General features: G+C 43.3%; 1 protein-coding gene across 1 annotated transcript in view; it reads left to right on the plus strand.

Moving 5' to 3' along the window:
- The window catches only part of LOC115111525 (E1A-binding protein p400-like), a 39,642-nt gene that overhangs the window by 7,739 nt on the left and 11,688 nt on the right, over positions 1–20,215 (plus strand). Inside the window, 15 exon segments of the mRNA XM_065016506.1 lie at positions 148–338; positions 532–709; positions 826–962; positions 1,226–1,395; positions 1,594–1,768; positions 3,212–3,348; positions 5,562–5,748; positions 5,910–6,079; positions 6,253–6,425; positions 8,482–8,655; positions 10,052–10,201; positions 11,355–11,425; positions 11,564–11,853; positions 11,985–12,181; positions 12,330–12,499. Coding sequence (XP_064872578.1) covers positions 148–338; positions 532–709; positions 826–962; positions 1,226–1,395; positions 1,594–1,768; positions 3,212–3,348; positions 5,562–5,748; positions 5,910–6,079; positions 6,253–6,425; positions 8,482–8,655; positions 10,052–10,201; positions 11,355–11,425; positions 11,564–11,853; positions 11,985–12,181; positions 12,330–12,499 — 2,570 coding nt within the window.

The following is a 20,215-nucleotide window of genomic DNA, read 5'->3' on the forward strand; positions in this document are numbered from 1 at the left end:
CTCTACATATATACTTCATCTCTATGTACCAATCTAGCTATGTGCCTCATGCTCATTGCTATGCCAAGATTATTAGTTTCAAAGCAAAATGATTTGTAGACTGGTGGTGTTCCCTCAGTGGTGCTGATGTAGTCATTGTTCCCTCAGAGATGGAGTCCTCTCTGGACACCCCCCACGAGGCTGTAGTGATAGACTCCCTGCTTAGTGTGGACCAGTATCGAGGTTCTGAGAAGACCAGCCCCCCTGGTGCTGACGGGAAGCCCAAGAAGGACATAGCAGAGGTGGCAGCCTCCACAGAACTCATCCTACCCAAGGGCAGTGCCAGGACCACCACTTCTGTGAGTCATCACATCTCTCACTGAACCAGTTGTTCACTGTTTGGTGTCATTCAACCAGTTTTTCAATGAGAGGAGTTTGGAAAGATAAATGGGGGGGGGGAATGTAATATATGAAATATATATTTAAGAGGACAGTTAGTGGGTTAACATGTACAAACAGGGAATCATTATGACACTTTGCTATGCATCTTAGGGCCGCAGCCAGCCTCCTTTCCTGCTGCACGGATCACTGCGTGAGTACCAGCAGATCGGAGTGGACTGGCTAGCCAGTCTCCACAAGAAACACCTCAACGGCATCTTAGCAGACGAGACCGGGCTGGGCAAGACTGTGCAGACTGTGGCCTACCTGGCCCATCTGGCCTGTCAAGAGGGTAATCTACTGTTGAAGACTATATTCAATGCTTATCTTTTGTTTATTTACATAAACATGTAGGTATTTTTATGCATGTGAACATCCATATAGACTTTGTTTATATGTATTTTTCAGGCATCTGGGGCCCCCATCTGGTTGTGGTGAGGACATGTAAGATCCTGAGCTGGGAGATGGAGTTTAAACGCTGGTGTCCCGGCCTCAAGATCCTCCTCTACCTTGGCAACAGGCAGGAACGCAGAGCAAAGAGAATGGTAACTAGTAATGATCTGTTTCAACGGGACCTTTTTCAATAGACAGCCCCGTGATTTTGAGTCCATTCAAGCAGAGAGACTTTGAGCAGGACAGCAGCACCAAATGTGACAGTAAATAATGCACACTTCTCATGAATAGAATGCCATAAAGATTGAAATGTTCTTCTCAACCACTTTTTGGCTTCTGCTGTTATTTAAAATGCCCTTGTTTACCAGTTTGTGTTTCTGTCTGTCCATAACTCGTGTTGTTGATCTGTCTCCAGTGGTGGGCGGAGACCAACAGCTTCCATGTGTGTGTGACGTCCTACAAGCTGCTGCTGAAGGACCAGAGCCATTTCCTGAGGAGGAGGTGGAAACACCTGGTCCTGGATGAGGTGCAGCTCATTAAGAACATGTCAGAGAAACACTGGGAAACCATCTTTGCGCTCAAGAGGTAACAACTCTTATTTTAGGGTGGAACCATGGTTACACTCCCACACAGACTGGTCTGCTGAAGGCTTTTTGGTCTCAGCTTAGCATGAAATGAACGTTTGTTTAAAAGGCTAAACTCTTAAATGTGGTTTGACCTTTTTAAATTGTTAGAGCAAGAGAAACAAAATCAAATGATGTGTTGGTGTGGTTTCTATTCCAGTCAGCAGAGGATCCTCCTGATCAACACTCCACTCCAGAACACACTGAAGGAGCTGTGGACCATGATCCACTTCCTCCTGCCAGGCATCACCAGACCCTACACAGACTTCCCTGTCAAGCCAGGCACAGACCAGAACCAGGACTACTGCCACAAACTGGTCATCCGCCTGCACAGGGTCAGTTGGGGTACAACCAAACCCCTCTTCTTCCTAATGCTTGTGTGTTGAGAGTTTGTCAGTAAGTAGTCATTGATATCCATCAATGTGATGGCGCTTTCAGTTGTGGTATGAAGTGATTGTGTATCTGAAGGTTCTTTAATTCCTAATGAGTGTTTCTGGTCATTAAAGAAGATGTCTTTGCTTAACCCTTTACTCTCGTGGAGATTGTCCTATATGCATAGGGCTAAATTGAAATGTTTCTTATAGATGAAATATGAAAAGTATCTGCATAAGCATGGTAGCAATTGAAAAGGAACAGTTTGGTGATTATGGGGAAATTATTAGATCAAAGGTGAGTGAACAACAGTTCACCTGACACAACTAAATCCAAACATAAAATCAACAGTGTAATGTAAATTTTATATTTAATGTACTTTTCACAGCATTTGTTGATAAGTCTGAAAATACTCTGGACACATTCAGTAACATAACACTATTCCTGGAAAATGTGGGGTAGGTGTGACAACAAATTACAAGGGTTTGAGTGAGAGGACTAACTGGTGTCTCCAAGTAGCCACACACCTTTCCAAACACAGTTCCTAAGCAGTTTCAATGCACTTTTAAGACTGGAAGAGTCTTCAACTATAAGAACTAGAGCAGGCACACTTTTTGGAACCTGCGTCCCTGCCCTCACATAATTACTGTTGTTTACGCAACCCAAAAACGGTCCATTTTAAATCACAATCTAGCTTAGGTGGGCATCATTTCAGACTGTTATATAGCCAACATGACAAGCTAAGTTACAAAATACGATATAATAGTTTTAGGCTTTTACAGTGCAATTCATGGAAACAGATCATTTTGGTGAGCATAGAAAGAAGTCATGAGTGTTCAGGTACGTGTGCTGCAGCAAATTTTCTTCACAATAGACAAACCAGCTTATTCTGTTCAGAACAACCAAACATAGTGATCATAAACATTGCCGCACTGTATGTGACATGAGTTTTATGATATAGATATGTGAAGTGCACATTTGGACTCACGAGTGTTTTGCTGGCTTGCATGACATCAAAGCGGTATTTATTATAATCCTCAATGTCTCATATTTCAAAATACATAGTCCTCTTAAGTTACAGCATTTCCCTCACCCAGAAAAACAAAGTCAGCAAAAGTTGCCCAATTAGCGAGAGGGATCGGGCGGGCGATCGGGCGGGCGACGAAGATGCTTAAGTTCAGAACGGCTATCAGTCAAAACCCATACAGTGCTGCGAAGCGCAGAGCCAGAGCTCTGACGTCGTGTGTGTGTATATATATATATCTATATATATCATGTTACTTGTACAGTCACTGCTTTCCAATTTTAAGCGTTTATCAGTGACACTGGTCATCAGTAGGATTCCCATTTACCAGAGCTGTTCACACCTAGATACCATTCAATCTGACATCCTTTCTCCTCTGAAGATGATCCAACCCTTTATCCTGAGGCGCTGTAAGAGGGACGTGGAGAAGCAGCTTCCTAAGAAGTATGAACACATCCTCAAGTGTCGCCTTTCTAGCAGACAGAAGAGCATGTATGAAGATATCCTCACTCAGCCAGGGTGAGTCAGCCCTCCAGACACCACATAACCTCTGCCTAATGTATGGTAATTAGTATAGTATTTAGTTCTATACTCAGACTGAATATTTGAGCAACAGGTTCTACACCTGGAAATGCACGATTATTTGTTAGATGGGGGGGATCGATAGTTGCGTATGGCAATATTTTTTGGGTAAGATATTATATTGTTTTTTGATGCCCAAGTATTAATTTAAAAAAAATATATACATACAGTTGAAGTCGGAAGTTTGCTTACACTTAGGTTGGAGTCATTAAAACTTGTTTTTTAACCACTCCACAAATTTCTTGTTAACAAACTATAGTTTTAGCAGGTCGGTTAGGACATCTACTTGACACAAGTCATTTTTCCAACAAATATTTACAGACAGATTATTTCACTTGTAATTCACTGTATCACAATTCCAGTGGGTCAGAAGTTTACATACACTAAGTTGACTGTGCCTTTTAAACAGCTTGGAAAATTCCAGAATATGATGTCATGGCTTCTGATCGGCTAATTAACATCATTTGAGTCAATTGGAGGTGTACCTGTGTATGTATTTCAAGGCCTACCTTCAAACTCAGTGCCTCTGCTTGACATCATGGGAAAGAAATCAGCCATGACCTCAGAAACCTCGTGGACCTCCACAAGTCTGGTTCATCCTTGGGAGCAATTTCCAAATGCCTGAAGGTACCACGTTCATCTGTACAAACAATAGTACGCAAGTATAAACACCATGTGACCACGCAGCCGTCATACCACTCAGGAAGGAAACACGTTCGGTCTCCCAGAGATGAACGTACTTTGGTGCGAAAAGTTCAAATCATTCCCAGAACAACAGCAAAGGATCTTGGGATGATGCTGGAGGAAACCAGTGCAAAAGTATCTATCCACAGTCAAACCAGTCCTATATCAACATAACCTGAAAGGCCGCTCAGCAAGGAAGAAGCCACTGCTCCAAAACCGCCATAAAAAAGGCAGACTACGGTTTGCAACTGCACAACTGCACTGTACTTTTTGGAGAAATGTCCTCTGGTCTGATGAAACAAAAATAGAACTGTTGGCCATAATGACCATCGTTATGTTTGGAGGAATAAGGGGCATGCTTGCAATCCGAAGAACACAATCCCAACCGTGAAGCACGGGGGTGGCAGCATCATGTTGTGGGGGTCCTTTGCTGCAGGAGGGACTGGTGCACTTCACAAAATAGACAGTATCATGAGGGAGGAAAATTATGTGGATATATTGGAGCAACATCTCAAGACATCAATCAGGAAGTTCAAGCTTGGTCGCAAATGTGTCTTCCAAAATGGACAATGACCTCAAGCATACTTCCAAAGTTGTGGCAAAATGGCTTAAGGACAACAAAATCAGGGTATTGGAGTGGCCATCACAAAGCCCTGACCTCAATCCTTTAGAAAATTTGTGGGCAGAACTGAAAGTGTGCGAGCAAGGAGGACTACAATCCTGACTCAGTTACACCAGCTCTGTCAGGAGGAATGGGCCAAAATTCACCCAACTTATTGTGGGAAGCATGTGGAAGGCTACCTGAAACATTTGAGCCAAGTTCAACAATTTAAAGGCAATGCTACAAAATACTAATTGAGTGTATGTAAACTTCTGACCCACTGGGAATGTGATGAAAGAAATAAAAGCTGAAATTAATCATTCTCTACTAATATTCTGACATTTCACATTCTTAAAATAGTGGTGATCCTAACTGACCTATGACGGGGAACTTTTACTAGGATTAAATGTCAGGAATTGTGAAAAACAGAGTTTAAATGTATTTGGCTAAGGTGTATGCAAACTTCTGACTTCAACTGTGTGTGTGTATATATATATATTTTTTAAATTGCTACTGTAGGTGAGCTAGTCAGCTGTACCTGCGTCAAACTGGTATTTTTATCTTATAGCTCGTTCTCCTTTTTAAATAGTGAGCCAGCAGGTTTTCAACACTGTTATTTCCCTGACTGATCAGAACTCGTGTTCTCGTGCTCTCTTGTCCCTGTGCAGCAGACCTATATTGAGCAATTTGTTTGGAACATCAAATGGCAGTAAAATCGCGGTATCGAATCGCAATACATATAGAATCGGTGTCGGCGCCTATGTTCCCAGCCCTATTATTTTGTTATCAGAGCATTGTTGCTCAATATTAAATTCACTTACCCTCTTTCTGAATGTCTTGTGCTCTGTCTTCTGTCTGCCCTTAGAGCCCAGGAGGCATTGAAGACTGGTCATTTTGTGAGTGTGCTGCAGGTGCTGATGCAGCTGCAGAGGATCTGTAACCACCCAGACCTGGTAAACATCAGGGAGACCAGCAGCTCCTACGTGTGTTCCTCTCTGCAGTACAATACCCCTTCCCTGGTGCTGGGAGCCCTGCAGGAGGACCAACGCACGGTAGGACTAGGAGGGTACCAGTACCACACACAGCTAAAACACCTGGAGGTTTAATCCAGTTTATTCTATTTCATTAGCAATGCTCAAGTGAGTGACTTGGAATAAAAATGGATTAGATTGCTTTATCAAAACACACTTGTGTTCCCTTTGTCTTTTTCTAGAGCCTGGACCTGTCCCTGTTCGACCTGATCAGTAATGAGAACAGACTGACGCGCTACGAGATGGAGGAGGTTCTACCAAAACTCAAAGTCACCCGTCAGCTGATTGAGGAGATCCACAGTGCCCCGGACCCACCGGCCAGACCCAAGCCCTGCAAGATCAAACCCATGAGGTCTGTGCTCTACCCTTCACATCCCATGGAAACCTTAAAAAACACGACATGGATGATTCCAAAAATGGAAGATAAATCACATTTACTATTTCTATTCTATCATGTTGCATCAGTAGCGCTAGGCTGTGTTGCATGACCTTTGATCTTTATTGAGTCTATGATTTGATTGACAGGTTGTTCCAGCCAGTGCAGTATGGCACTAAGCCAGAGGGCCGTCTGGTGCCCATGACCAATACTCTGGGTCAGCAGCGTCCTCCAGCTACCACTATCACCCCCCCCACCACCACCGCCACTACTACTTCTACTGCCCCTCAGCCAGCCAGGGCCACCACCACCACCACACAGGGTAAGACCTCCCTATAGACCCCTTGACAATGCTACACTTTGGTATGCACTGGGGTTTACACGTGTTCCATGCTGTTTTTAAGTTGGAATAACTTCATGAAGGAAATCAAACAATAATTACAGTTTGATATTTACAGTATTTGTGTAGTGTGTATCACACAGATAATCTCATGATGTTACCATGTAATGTTTTGTAAAGCATGAGTGTGATTTGAGTTGGTCATGACACTAAAAACTGCTTTTCATAGAAGTTAATTATACTAACTATGCACAGCCTGGGTGTGTCATTACCGCCATTACATTTTCAAATTGTGTGGGTTATGCATGTGTAACTAAAAGATAGTCATCAGCGTCATTTCATAGCAAAATCCAAAGCTTTTTACGACTCCAAATTTATCCTGAAGTGGAGAAGTCCAAGGTGAAGATTTGATTATATTGACATCCTCTTTTGACTGTAAACCTATCAATCCAAGACGGGTATAAACCAAGCCTTACTGCTGGACCACCCCCCTGATGTTGTGCTGTTGAATTAACTGACACGTTAGCCCATCCCAAACCCCCTTGTACTTCACAGTGGCCGGGACGGCTATTCAGAAAGCTCAGACTACCTCTCCTACCACCGGCACCACTGGGTCTGCTGTAGCATCCTCTGGGAGCTCCGTCCCTGGCCAGCATGTGGTGGGGGCTGCCCCCCCTGTGGCCCAGGGCCAGGCTCTGTGTGGCTCGGCCCAGCCCACTCTGCCTGTTATTGCCCAGGTCCCTAGGCTGGCCCTAGGCCCCACCCATGCCATCCAGCCCAGCCTGGTTCCCCAGAGACTGGTTCTAATGTCCCAGGCCCAGGCACGGTTGCCTAGTAAGTGGCCTCCTCCCCTTCCCTCACCTCCCTTCAATGTCTCCCTCCACTTTTGGCACAACAGAGACGGCTGCTCTGACAACAGGCCTCTCTCTCTCTGGGACACTGCTGCTTGGTGTTAGTGTCTTTGCTTTTAAGGAAACAACACTTGTTTGGTCTAAATACAGAGTTAGAAAAGAATGTGTATCTGTAAAATCTATATAATTATAGTATTAGAATAATATTATGTTAACCGTGTTGTCTAATATAACAAAAACCTTTTACCTTTTTGATATATTTTTTGAGGTAAAACAAACCATCTTCAGGTTTACAGCTATGGCATTTCCATTGTCCTATTTTACTGCAGAGAATCACTGAGTGAAGAAAAATAGCACTTTATAAATGACAACTAGAGCCATGTCAGCAGCATCCCCAAACAGCCTCAATCTTCCTCAGTCTGAAACCTGCATGTCCATAACCCAACGTCTGCTGCCATGACAGACCACACAAGACTGGTTTAACCATTTAAAACTATATTTTCCTCCACCTAAATATTGGTTCTCCTGTTTTACTAATCGTTTGCTTCTAGACAGCCCAGCTGCAGGAAGTGATCCCAAAGCTTTGTTTCCTCTTGTTTTTTGTGTTATGGTTTCTGAGGGTTTGTGTACTGCTAAGCATGTTGAAATGGTCCCACACACCGCTGACCTCAGGCCACTCCCTACCCCCAGTGTGAAAACACAGAAACCTTTTCAATAGCAACTCAACACACAACACACACATTATAGCACATAAAACAATTCTAGATAGAATGCTATTTATTGGCAATAATTTTCTGGATAAAGGTGCGTTATCTGTTTGCATGCCTGTAATAGGTGTGTTGTAGTAGTTGAAAAGGCAGTTAAGTGCAAGCCACTGCTTTAACTGAATACATGTTTGTTGCAGGTTCTCTGTCTCACCTGAAAATGACTGTTTGTTGTTGTTTATTTTCCCACTCCGGGTTGGCTAGAGATTAGCTACTGCGATGGTTCACATGTTGTGGAGGGCAGCTACCTACGCTCATCCCACTCATTAACACACCCTGGTATTGCATGTCTCGTCTCTCTCACCCTTCAACTAACTGAAATGTCTTTATTTAGTATTTTTGGTGACGCAGTCATGCAGCAGTACTCTTTTGGTCTGTAGTGTTATTTGATTAGAGGTGTGTGTGTCTTTCCTCCTGCTGAAGGTGGAGATGTGTTGAAGATAGCCCAGCTGGCGTCCATAGCAGGCAGCCAGAACCGAATCTCCCAGCCTGAGACCCCCGTCACTCTGCAGTTCCAGGGTAACAAGTTCACCCTGTCCCCTAGCCAGCTCCGACAGCTCACCACAGGGCAGCCCTTGCAGCTCCAAGGTACACTCGGTAATGTACACCCAACATTTCATACTCTCCCTATGACTCCTATGACTCTCCCTGCCCTTTTAGTCAGAATGTCCTTCACTATATTGTAATCCCTTACAGCAAAGATGCTATTTTAAATGATACTCCTTCTTTTAACTCGATCATGTATTTGGTGGCGTCCACATCATAGAAATACAGAGTTGGATAACCAATGTTACATGTATATACATTCTTACTAGAGCAGTGGTCACCAAAGGGCCGATCGTCTGGTCGATATCCAAGGCATTTTATAGTCTATATCACCAAACATTTCTATAAAAAAACAGTGTTGTATTCCTTCTTTTTTTCTGTCTCGCACTGTTGACAAAAGGTGCACTTGTTTCAACTGCCCTGCGCGCCGGGTAGGTGAAGTGTTCGCATTTTGAACCGTTTCATGTGTCTGAAGTTACACACTTCGCCTTCTCGGCGTGCTCGGAGAGCAAATCAAGTGCACCTATAGGCCTACCAATAGCCAATCGAATTGCTCTGATCACCGTGTATAAGTAAGTTGATACTGTGATTTCAAAACGTTTAAAAGCATGACTAGAAAGACGCCGTTAAGGAATAGAGGAAAGAGCTGCTGTTTGTGTTCCTTTTAGTTTTTATTCAGCTGTCAACACTTTTTACATGTTTTTAAAAAAACACTTTTATAAGCCATGAAATGCGCTTCTCCACTCGTGCTGCAACCAGCACTGCAGCTTTAATGAATGAGGAGCAAAGTCTATCTATAGGCCTGCGTTGTTCTTATTAGCGGCTGTGTGTGTTTTTAATGTTTCACTTTTTCTGGTCATAGGAGTAACAACAGGAATCGTGCATGAGGCATAGATTATGTGGTGTGACTCGATTTTGGGCATCTGCTCAAAGACGGTGTCCCCTTTTTTGGTTAGTCTCACTCTCAGCTGAGGGACAGGACCACGGTGAAAGGCAGACCCTCTGATACTCTTCCTCCGCTGAGACTGACCACCTGCATTTTTTAATTTTTTTTAAGCACATTATTTTAAATTTATGCTCACTCAGCTATGCCTCACAAGTAGTACAACATTACCAGTGTGATCATATACCTCAAGTTTTGAAGTATAATTTCAAAATGGTCTGAGAAGAACAACATTGGCAGGGCAATTCAAGCATAGCCAATATGCAGTAATACTGTATTGTGCCAATAGTCTACTACAAATGTCTTTGCTACAGAACTGTTTTAATAGGTTAATTTAGCATAGGCTTATGTTTAAGTCATGTAAAAAAAATATATATATATAAACCTGAGCTTTAGGTAGCGCAAAAGTTTGGGGACCACAGTACGAGAGTGATTAAAACTAAATGGTTGTATCTGTTTAATGGTTTCTGTGTTGTCTGTGTGCCTGGCTGTGTGATGGTAAAGGCAACATCCTGCAGATAGTGTCGGCACCTGGTCAGCAGATCCTCCGGCCCCAGGGCTCCATGGTCATGCAGACGGTACCTCAGGCTGCACCTGTCTCCAACTCCTCCACCAGATCTGGCACCCCACCCCCAGCCGGCCCCGCCCAACAAGGTAAGCCTGCCACCTTCAACCGTGAATAGCACAGATAGTGCCTCAAGAAATAACATCACTATGGGGTTTTTTCAATTTGCATACTACCGTGCTCTACACTCTTATGCTCCGAGTGCATTCTCCGATGACATTCTCTAGAGTACGTTCTTGTGAGGATGAGAGTGTGGAGAACGCATAAAACATTACATTTGAGAAGCACACGCACTCCCCCTGTTGTATTACCTCATGCTCTACCTCCCCGTTCACTGAACCTTCTTCCAGCCACTTACCCATTCACTGAACTGTCTCCCAGCCAGGACAACGAAAATATACACAAAGCAAACGTTTTCCTTCATAACTATCAGCCAGCTATATGTGAATCATAATAATGTAGCTAACCAGATATTTTAACAGGCTAAAATGACCTCAAACTAGTATTATGCAAGATAGATGTCATTTCTTTGTGGGTAGCTAGCTAACAATTCTTTGTTTCTATCCGGCTGGATAACAGTAGTAGCTAGCCGCTTAGCCCTGTTGACTTATTATGGGCTTGCGATCTACGGTACGTAGGCAGGTAAACATGCATGTATTTATTAACGTATCGACATACAATATTGTATTCAGGCAACATATGAGATGTGAATAGGCAACATTTAATTCCGAAGTCAGTGTATTTCCTCTCGCTTCAGCTCAAATAATGGAAGGAAGTCTAACTATTGAGGAAGCAGACTAAACCATTCCAATGTTTCTGCAACTACCTCCCCCTAACAAGCAACGTTTGAAATATGTTCTACCTTCTTGTGGCTTTGTGTCAGTGACTCTTATCACAGAGTGAAATTAAGGTTTAAAGTGGAAATTTTGCGTACGTTTTTACATAGTTGCGTCATATCTCTGCATATTTTCCGTTGAAGCTTGCATCGATGCATGTTTCAAAATATGTATAAACGGAGAGCGCGTTCAGGAAGTGATCTCCGTGCTTCGTTTCGCTTACTTTGATTTGGACTCATACTTTGACCCTCCCGTGCTACAATTTGCGTGCTCAGACCACGTATGTGGGCCGTCTCTGCTGTCATGGCTTACACTGTGAACGCAGTCAAATATTACTCTAGTCACCTTTCTAACAAAGTGATTGTGTTGTAATGGTCTTAAAGTCTTTCTCCCTTTTACTTTTAAGCTTCAGGGATGACATCGAATGCCTTGGGGGTGAGCGCCCAGCCTGCTCCTGCTGCTCCTATTGTCCCTCAGGTGGGTAGAACAGGCACTGGTAGAACACAGAAGAACATGAAATGGAAACATACTTATATTTCTGTAGTCTCCTAACCCATATATTCTCACCGAAGGGATGAAATGTTATTATGATGCCGTTCTCTGTGTGGTGTACAGGTGTCGTCAGAGGAGAGGGGTCGTCATCTGAAGGAGCGTCTGAGCCGCCTGTTCAGTGCCAACGAGAGGCGTTGTGACCGCAGTGTTCTGTACGGGGCTGACCTGCTCCAGGTCTGCTCTGTGACCCCAGGGGCTCCTCACTCTGCCCTGAGCCCCGGGGGCTGGAGATGGGTGGGTAGGGACAGCTGCCTCAGGGCCCAGAGGACTCCTGTGGCCACCACAACACACCTCCAGTCTGCCCTGCGCTCTTCCACAAACCGCCAGGATGCCAGCAGCAGCCTAGTCAGCAGGTACCCAACTACCCATGGTGGTCAATCACCTCACTGTCAGATTAAACGTTTTAATATCATGACGGACATAATCATATAGCCTTTTAAGAAGTAAGAAATACAAGTAATTGAAAACACTCCTCTCTCTGCAGGTTATCATGTGTTGTCCCTGCCGCAGTAGCTCGTCCCCCTTACCTGTATGCAGCCAATCCCCCAGCTCCCTACAGCCTGGAGCAGAAGTCGATCAGTCGCAGGCTCCAGGAGGCCGCCGCCCCCCACAGCACAGAGATCCACAGCATGGCCTCTGGGCTCCAGTTCCCTGACCTGCAGCTTATGCAGATGGACTCGGGTGAGCTCAGCAGACAATTATATATTTAGCTGTCTGCCAGGGCTTTATGCTCTCCTATAAGCCTTGCTAAACATAGGTAGTCCATTGTCTGCTTGGGCTGCACACATCTTTCGAACTACACAGAAATTAAAATCAATTTGCTCTGAAGGTAAACTTGAGGCCCTGGCCATTCTGCTCCAGAAGCTGAGGTCGGAGAATCGCCGCGTCCTCATCTTCACACAGATGGTGAAGATGCTGGACATACTGGAGGCCTTCCTGGACCACCGGCAGCTCACATACATCCGTGTTGACGAGAGCCTGATCACAGAGGAACGCCAGGTAAAACCCTGTTGTACCAAGGAAATAGTCATCAACTGCACATGTTATGGTACCTGTGTTATAGAGAGTTGACACACTGACTTCTGTCAGTGTTTCATTACTAGGGTTAATTGTGGTTCACTCACTCAGTGACAGGCCTGCCTCTCTGTTTCGCCCTATCTAACACCGGAACCTCTTGATTCAGTGCAGTGTTCTGGCACTTTAAGGGGACAGAGTCCTACACTCGCTTCCCTCCCCACTGGATGTTGTTCCTCCAAGGGCCTTAAAGAAGCACACAGTGGCAGCTCTAGAGAACCTATGGGGCTTTGGGGCTTTTTTGGTGCTGTACTTTTTACTCTTCTACACTTGATATTTCATTTTCTGTCTGTCCATTCAGACGTGTCTGTCTCTTATCTAACTGACCTCTTTAATTCTCCTTCCCTCTCTCTTGTCTGTGAGTTCTGGTATAGTTCACTCAAGTGTTTGGTTTAGGGCTGACCCCATTTAGGGGAAAGGGGATATCTAGTCAGTCGTACAACTGATTGCATTCAACTGAAATGTCTCGGGCATTTAACTCAACCCCTCTGAATCATTTAGTTGACTGGTCGACCAAGATTTCTTTAGTCGAGCAGTAGCATATATTATATAAGTATTTGATACACTGCCGATTTTGCAGGTTTTCCTACTTGCAAAGCATGTAGAGGTCTGTAATTTTTATCATAGGTACACTTCAACTGTGAGAGACGGAATCTAAAACAAAAATCCAGAAAATCACATTGTATGATTTTTAAGTAATAATTAGCATTTTATTGCATGACAAGTATTTTATCACCTACCAACCAGTAGGAATTCCAGCTCTCATAGACCTGTTAGTTTCTCTTTAAGAAGCCCTCCTGTTTTCCACTCATTACCTGTATTAACTGCACCTGTTCGAACTCGTTGCCTGTATAAAAGACACCTGTCCACACAATCAAACAGACTCCAACCTCTCCACAATGGCCAAGACCAGAGAGCTGTGTAAGGACACCCTACAAATCAGCCGGGCTAGACAATCTGGACCCTTTCTTTCTAAAATTATCTGCCGAAATTGTTGCCACCCCTATTACTAGCCTGTTCAACCTTTCTTTCGTGTCGTCTGAGATTCCCAAAGATTGGAAAGCAGCTGCGGTCATCCCCCTCTTCAAAGGGGGGGACACTCTTGACCCAAACTGCTACAGACCTATATCTATCCTACCATGCCTTTCTAAGGTCTTCGAAAGCCAAGTCAACAAACAGATTACCGACCATTTCGAATCTCACCATACCTTCTCTGCTATGCAATCTGGTTTCAGAGCTGGTCATGGGTGCACCTCAGCCACGCTCAAGGTCCTAAACGATATCTTAACCGCCATCGATAAGAAACATTACTGTGCAGCTGTATTCATTGATCTGGCCAAGGCTTTCGACTCTTGTCAATAACCACATCCTCATCGGCAGACTCGACAGCCTTGGTTTCTCAAATGATTGCCTCGCCTGGTTCACCAACTACTTCTCTGATAGAGTTCAGTGTGTCAAATCGGAGGGTCTGCTGTCCGGACCTCTGGCAGTCTCTATGGGGGTGCCACAGGGTTCAATTCTTGGACCGACTCTCTTTTCTATATACATCAATGAGGTCGCTCTTGCTGCTGGTGAGTCTCTGATCCACCTCTACGCAGACGACACCATTCTGTATACTTCCGGCCCTTCTTTGGACACTGTGTTAACAACCCTCCAGGCAAGCTTCAATGCCATACAACTCTCCTTCCGTGGCCTCCAATTGCTCTTAAATACAAGTAAAACTAAATGCATGCTCTTCAACCGATCGCTACCTGCACCTACCCGCCTGTCCAACATCACTACTCTGGACGGCTCTGACTTAGAATATGTGGACAACTACAAATACTTAGGTGTCTGGTTAGACTGTAAACTCTCCTTCCAGACCCATATCAAACATCTCCAATCCAAAGTTAAATCTAGAATTGGCTTCCTATTTCGCAACAAAGCATCCTTCACTCATGCTGCCAAACATACCCTTGTAAAACTGACCATCCTACCAATCCTCGACTTTGGCGATGTCATTTATAAAATAGCCTCCAATACCCTACTCAACAAATTGGATGCAGTCTATCACAGTGCAATCCGTTTTGTCACCAAAGCCCCATATAGTACCCACCATTGCGACCTGTACGCTCTCGTTGGCTGGCCCTCGCTTCATACTCGTCGCCAAACCCACTGGCTCCATGTCATCTACAAGACCCTGCTAGGTAAAGTCCCCCCTTATCTCAGCTCGCTGGTCACCATAGCATCTCCCACCTGTAGCACACGCTCCAGCAGGTATATCTCTCTAGTCACCCCCAAAACCAATTCTTTCTTTGGCCGCCTCTCCTTCCAGTTCTCTGCTGCCAATGACTGGAACGAACTACAAAAATCTCTTAAATTGGAAACACTTATCTCCCTCACTAGCTTTAAGCACCAACTGTCAGAGCAGCTCACGGATTACTGCACCTGTACATAGCCCACCTATAATTTAGCCCAATCAACTACCTCTTTCCCAACTGTATTTCATTTATTTATTTATTGTGCTCCTTTGCACCCCATTATTTTTATTTCTACTTTGCACATTCTTCCATTGCAAAACTACCATTCCAGTGTTTTACTTGCTATATTGTATTTACTTTGCCACCATGGCCTTTTTTGCCTTTACCTCCCTTCTCACCTCATTTGCTCACATTGTATATAGACTTGTTTATACTGTATTATTGACTGTATGTTTGTTTTACTCCATGTGTAACTCTGTGTCGTTGTATGTGTCGAACTGCTTTGCTTTATCTTGGCCAGGTCGCAATTGTAAATGAGAACTTGTTCTCAACTTGCCTACCTGGTTAAATAAAGGTGAAATAAAAAATAAAATAAATAAATAAAAATATATTTATTATTATTATTATTATTTTAAATCATTGTGTACTAGACACCTGCGGAGGCCGTGTGGTTGGCACAGTCTGTCACTCTAAGACATGTACTACTGAAATTGGATGTGGTTATGTAAGGACAATTGCTTTCGCCAACGTTGGGGTAGTGGTCGCTGTCCATGGTTCTGAAACACATCAGTGCACTGTTGAATTGGCACCTTTTCCTAGACCATGTCCATAATTTGGGTTATAATCAACACCCTAACTGATGAGCCCTGGCTTTATAAATCATCCATATACAATATATATACGAAAGTTTGTGGACACCCCTTCATATGAGTGGATTTGGCTATTTCAACCACACCAGTTGCTGACAGGTGTATAAAATCAGCCATGCAATTTCCAAAGACAAACATTGGCAGTAGAATGGCCTTACTGAAGAGCTATGTGACTTTAAACGTGGCACCGTCATAGGATGCCACCTTTCCAACAAGTCATTTTGTCAATTTCTGCCCTGCTATAGCTGCCCTAATAAACTGTTAGTGCTTTTATTGTGATGTCGAAACGTCTAGGAGCAACAACGGCTCAGGACTGCCCAGTGCTGAAGTGCGTAAAAATGGTCTGTACTCGGTTGCAGCACTGCTTCTGGAAGCAACATCAGCACAATAACTGTCTGTCGGGAGCTTCATGAAATTGTTTTCCATGGCTGATCAGCCGCACACAGGCCTAAAATCACTATGCGCAATGCCAAGTGTTGGCTGGAGTGGTGTAAAGCTCGCCTCCATTGGACTCTGGGGTAGTGGACATGCGTTCTGTGGAGTGATGAACCACGATTCACCATCTGCCAGTCCAAGGACGAATCTGGGTTTGGCGAATGCCAGGAGAAAGCTACCTTTAAAATATATATATATATATTACCTTAATTTAACTAGGCAAGTCAGTTAACCTCTAGCGTCGAGCAATCCCGTATCCGGGAGCGTAATTATAGCCTCAAGCTCATTACCATACGTTAACTATTCATGAAAATCGCAAATGAAATGAAATAAATATATTCACTCACAAGCTTAGCCTTTTGTTAACACTGTCATCTCAGATTTTCAAAATATGCTTTTCAACCATAGCTACACAAGCATTTGTGTAAGAGTATTGATAGCTAGCGTAGCATTCAGCAGGCAACATTTTCACAAAAACAAGAAAAGCATTCAAATAAAATAATTTACCTTTTGAAGAACTTCGGATGTTTTCAATGAGGAGACTCTCAGTTAGATAGCAAATGTTCATTTTTTCCAAAAAGATTATTTGTGTAGGAGAAATCGCTCTGTTTTGTTCATCACGTTTGGCTAAGAAAAAAATCCGAAAATGCAGTCTCTACACCGCCAAACTTTTTACCAAATTAACTCCATAATATCGACAAACATGGCAAACGTTGTTTAGAATCAATCCTCAAGGTGTTTTTCACAAATCTATTCGATGATATATCATTCGTGGCAGCTGTGTTTCTCCTCGAAGCAAACGGAAAATACACGCAGCTGGAGATTACGCAATAATTGCAACGGAGGACACCAAGCGGCCACCTGGTAGATGTAGTCTCTTAAGGTCAATCTTCCAATGATTTGCCTACAAATACGTCACAATGCTGTCGACACCTTGGGGAAACGACAGAAAGTCTAAGCTCATTCGTGGCCCATACACAGCCATATAAGGAGACATTGGAACACAGCGCATTCAAAATCTGGGGCACTTCCTGTATGAAATTTCATCTTGGTTTCGCCTGTAGCATTAGTTCTGTGGCACTCACAGACAATATCTTTGCAGTTTTGGAAACGTCAGTGTTTTCTTTCCAAAGCTGTCAATTATATGCATAGTCGAGCATCTTTTCGTGACAAAATATCTTGTTTAAAATGGGAACGTTTTTTAAAATCCATAAATTAAAAGAGCGCCCCCTATATCCAAGAAGTTAAGAACAAATTCTTATTTTCAATGACGGCCTAGGAACAGTGGGTTAACTGCCTTGTTCAGGGGCAGAACGACAGATTTTTACCTTGTCAGCTCAGGGATTCGATCTTGCAACCTTCTGGTTACTAGTCCAACGCTCTAACCTCTAGGCTGCTAGGCTACCTGCCGCTACCTGCTTGAAAGCATAGTGCCAACTAAAGTTTGGTAGAGGAGGAATAATGGTCTGGGGCTGTTTATCATGGTTCGGGCAAGGCCCTTTAGTTCCAGTGAAGGGAAATCTTAACGCTACATCATACAATGACATTCTAGATGATTCTGTGCTTCCAACTTTGTGGCAACAGTTTGGGGAAAGGCCCTTTCCTTTTTCTGCATGACAATGCCCCTGTGCACAAAGCGAGGTCCATACAGAAATGGTCTGTCGAGATTGGTGTAAAAGAACTTGACTGGCCTGCACAGAGCCCTGACCTTAACCCCATCGACCACCTTTGGGATGAATTGAAACGCCGACTGCGAGCCAGGCCTAATCGCTCAACTTCAATGCCCGACTTCACTAATGCTCTTGTGGCTAAATGGAAGCATGTTCCAACATCTAGTGGAAAGCCTCCCCAGAAGAGTGGAGACTGTTATAGCAGTAACGAGGGGACCAACTCCTTATTAATGGCCATGATTTTGGAATGAGTTGTTCGATGAGCAGGTGTCCACATACTTTTGGTCATGTAGTGTATATCTACAGAAATAAGACAGATCCTGCTTGTTGACTGTTTAATAGCCTACTGATTCCCGTGGGCACCAAGACTCGCGTAACCACATGTTGGATAAACAATTTAATATATTCGGCTGTTTTTAATCTTTGCTATGCTGTAGTAAAGGCTTTATACATTTGTTTCTTATTAGAACAGGCTCTGGTATTATTTATAGTTAATTTAGTGTTTACACTGTTCCAAATTGTCAGAATATAGTAACCCACATTTTTCCTGAGCTCCTTATTGTTATAATTACTATTATTATGATCATTATCATAATAAGTCATGTCATTATCTTTATTAGGCTTAGAATAGCAGCCTTGTATAACCACCATCGAGCTGTAGGCCTAAGAGCACATCCTGTTTATTCTTAATACCATAACTTACATCTATATTTCAATACTTCTATAGACTGCTGTATCTATCATTCATTCATGTCATCACAGCATACCAGTCATTCATGATTTAAAATGCAATCAAGCATTTTAGTTTTAAAATAACCTTTTGAATAATTATCGTAAACAATAAATCAACCGTTCCATTTCGGAAATTGCATTCATGAGGGAATGTGACAGTTTAGTATTTTTTGTAATAAAGGCTTAACAAAAAACTTTACAACAGATTCTCTGGTGCGCTTATAATTTTAGTGTTTACATTGTTCCACAAGGCTGTGTCTTATTGTAATCTAACAGCACCTGTTTGGCACACATGATATGCAAAAAGCACCTGCTCCTTTCCTTTTTCTTGATCTCCAGTATTTCCCACAACTAATGACATTTATTCATGTCATCGGACTTCCCCTTTACCTCCTGAGCAACCAGTAAACATTCCCCCGTTTTGAGTTGGTCACGTCCTCTGCATCTGTTTTGCTGTTATGGTATTTGGAGTTTGTTTATAACCAATTTATTGACGTGATTATGATATTCTATAGGTCAGGCCCTTTTGGTGACGTGCATGCAATGCATACATATGACACATAAAGAGAGCAATGGTTGAGGGAATAGGGAATGTTTTTCCTAATCAAATGAGGGATTTTGGTAACGTATCTTTTCAGTCAGAAGTGGCTGTAATTATGTTCAGCTTCAACACAGACAGTGTGATAAACACTGTGGTGGTCTCTGCAGCAGGGAGGAGATGGAGACAACGGGTGCAGTTGCTTGCTGTCATTTAAAATGATAATTATACAGCGCACAAAATCTGAGCTTGACCGGTACAATCAAAACAATTGCGGTTGAACTCCCTCTAGTCAGTTGTGTGTCTTAATTAGGCAATGTCATCAAACAGTATGCATAAACCACCAGACAAGCTCAGTGAATATGGTTGATTTGATTACAGTGCCTTCGGAAAGTATTCAGACCCCTTGACTTTTTCCACATTTTATGTTACAGCCGTATTTTAAAATGGATTAAATAAATAAATCATCCTCATCATTCTACACATGGGTCCTCATAATAGAAATGTTGGCTAATTTATACAAAATAAACGAATACCTTATTTACATATGTATTCAGACCCTTTGCTATGAAACTCGAAATGGAGGTCAGGTGCATCCTGTTTCCATTGATCATCCATGAGATGTTTCTACAACTTGATTGGAGTCCACCTGTGGTAAATTCAATTGATTGGACATGATTTGGAAAGGCACACCTGTCTATAAAAGGTCCCCCAGTTGACAGTGCATGTCAGAGGGAAAAAAACAAGCCATGAGGTCGAAGGAATTGTCTGTAGCTCTCTGAGAAAGGATTGTGTCGAGGCACAGATCTGGGGAAGAGTACCATCTGCAGCATTGAAGGTCCCCAAGAACACAGTGGTCTCCATCATTCTTAAATGGAAGATGTTTGTTACCACCAAGACTCTTTCTAGAGCTGGCCGGCCAAACTGAGCAATCGGTGAAGAAGGGCCTTGGTCAAGGAGGTGACCAAGAAACCAGATGGTCACTCTGACCGAGCTCTAGCGTTCCTCTGTGTATATGGGAGAACCTTCCAGAAGGACAACCATCTTTATAGCACTCCACCAATCAGGCCTTTATTGTAGAGTGGACAGATGGAAGCAAATCCTGAGTAAAAGGCACATGACAACCCGCTTGGAGTTTGCCAAAAGGCACCTAAAGG

This window comes from Oncorhynchus nerka, unplaced genomic scaffold (assembly GCF_034236695.1).
Source record: "Oncorhynchus nerka isolate Pitt River unplaced genomic scaffold, Oner_Uvic_2.0 unplaced_scaffold_2___fragment_2___debris, whole genome shotgun sequence".
In the NCBI taxonomy this organism is placed as follows: Eukaryota; Metazoa; Chordata; class Actinopteri; order Salmoniformes; family Salmonidae; genus Oncorhynchus; species Oncorhynchus nerka.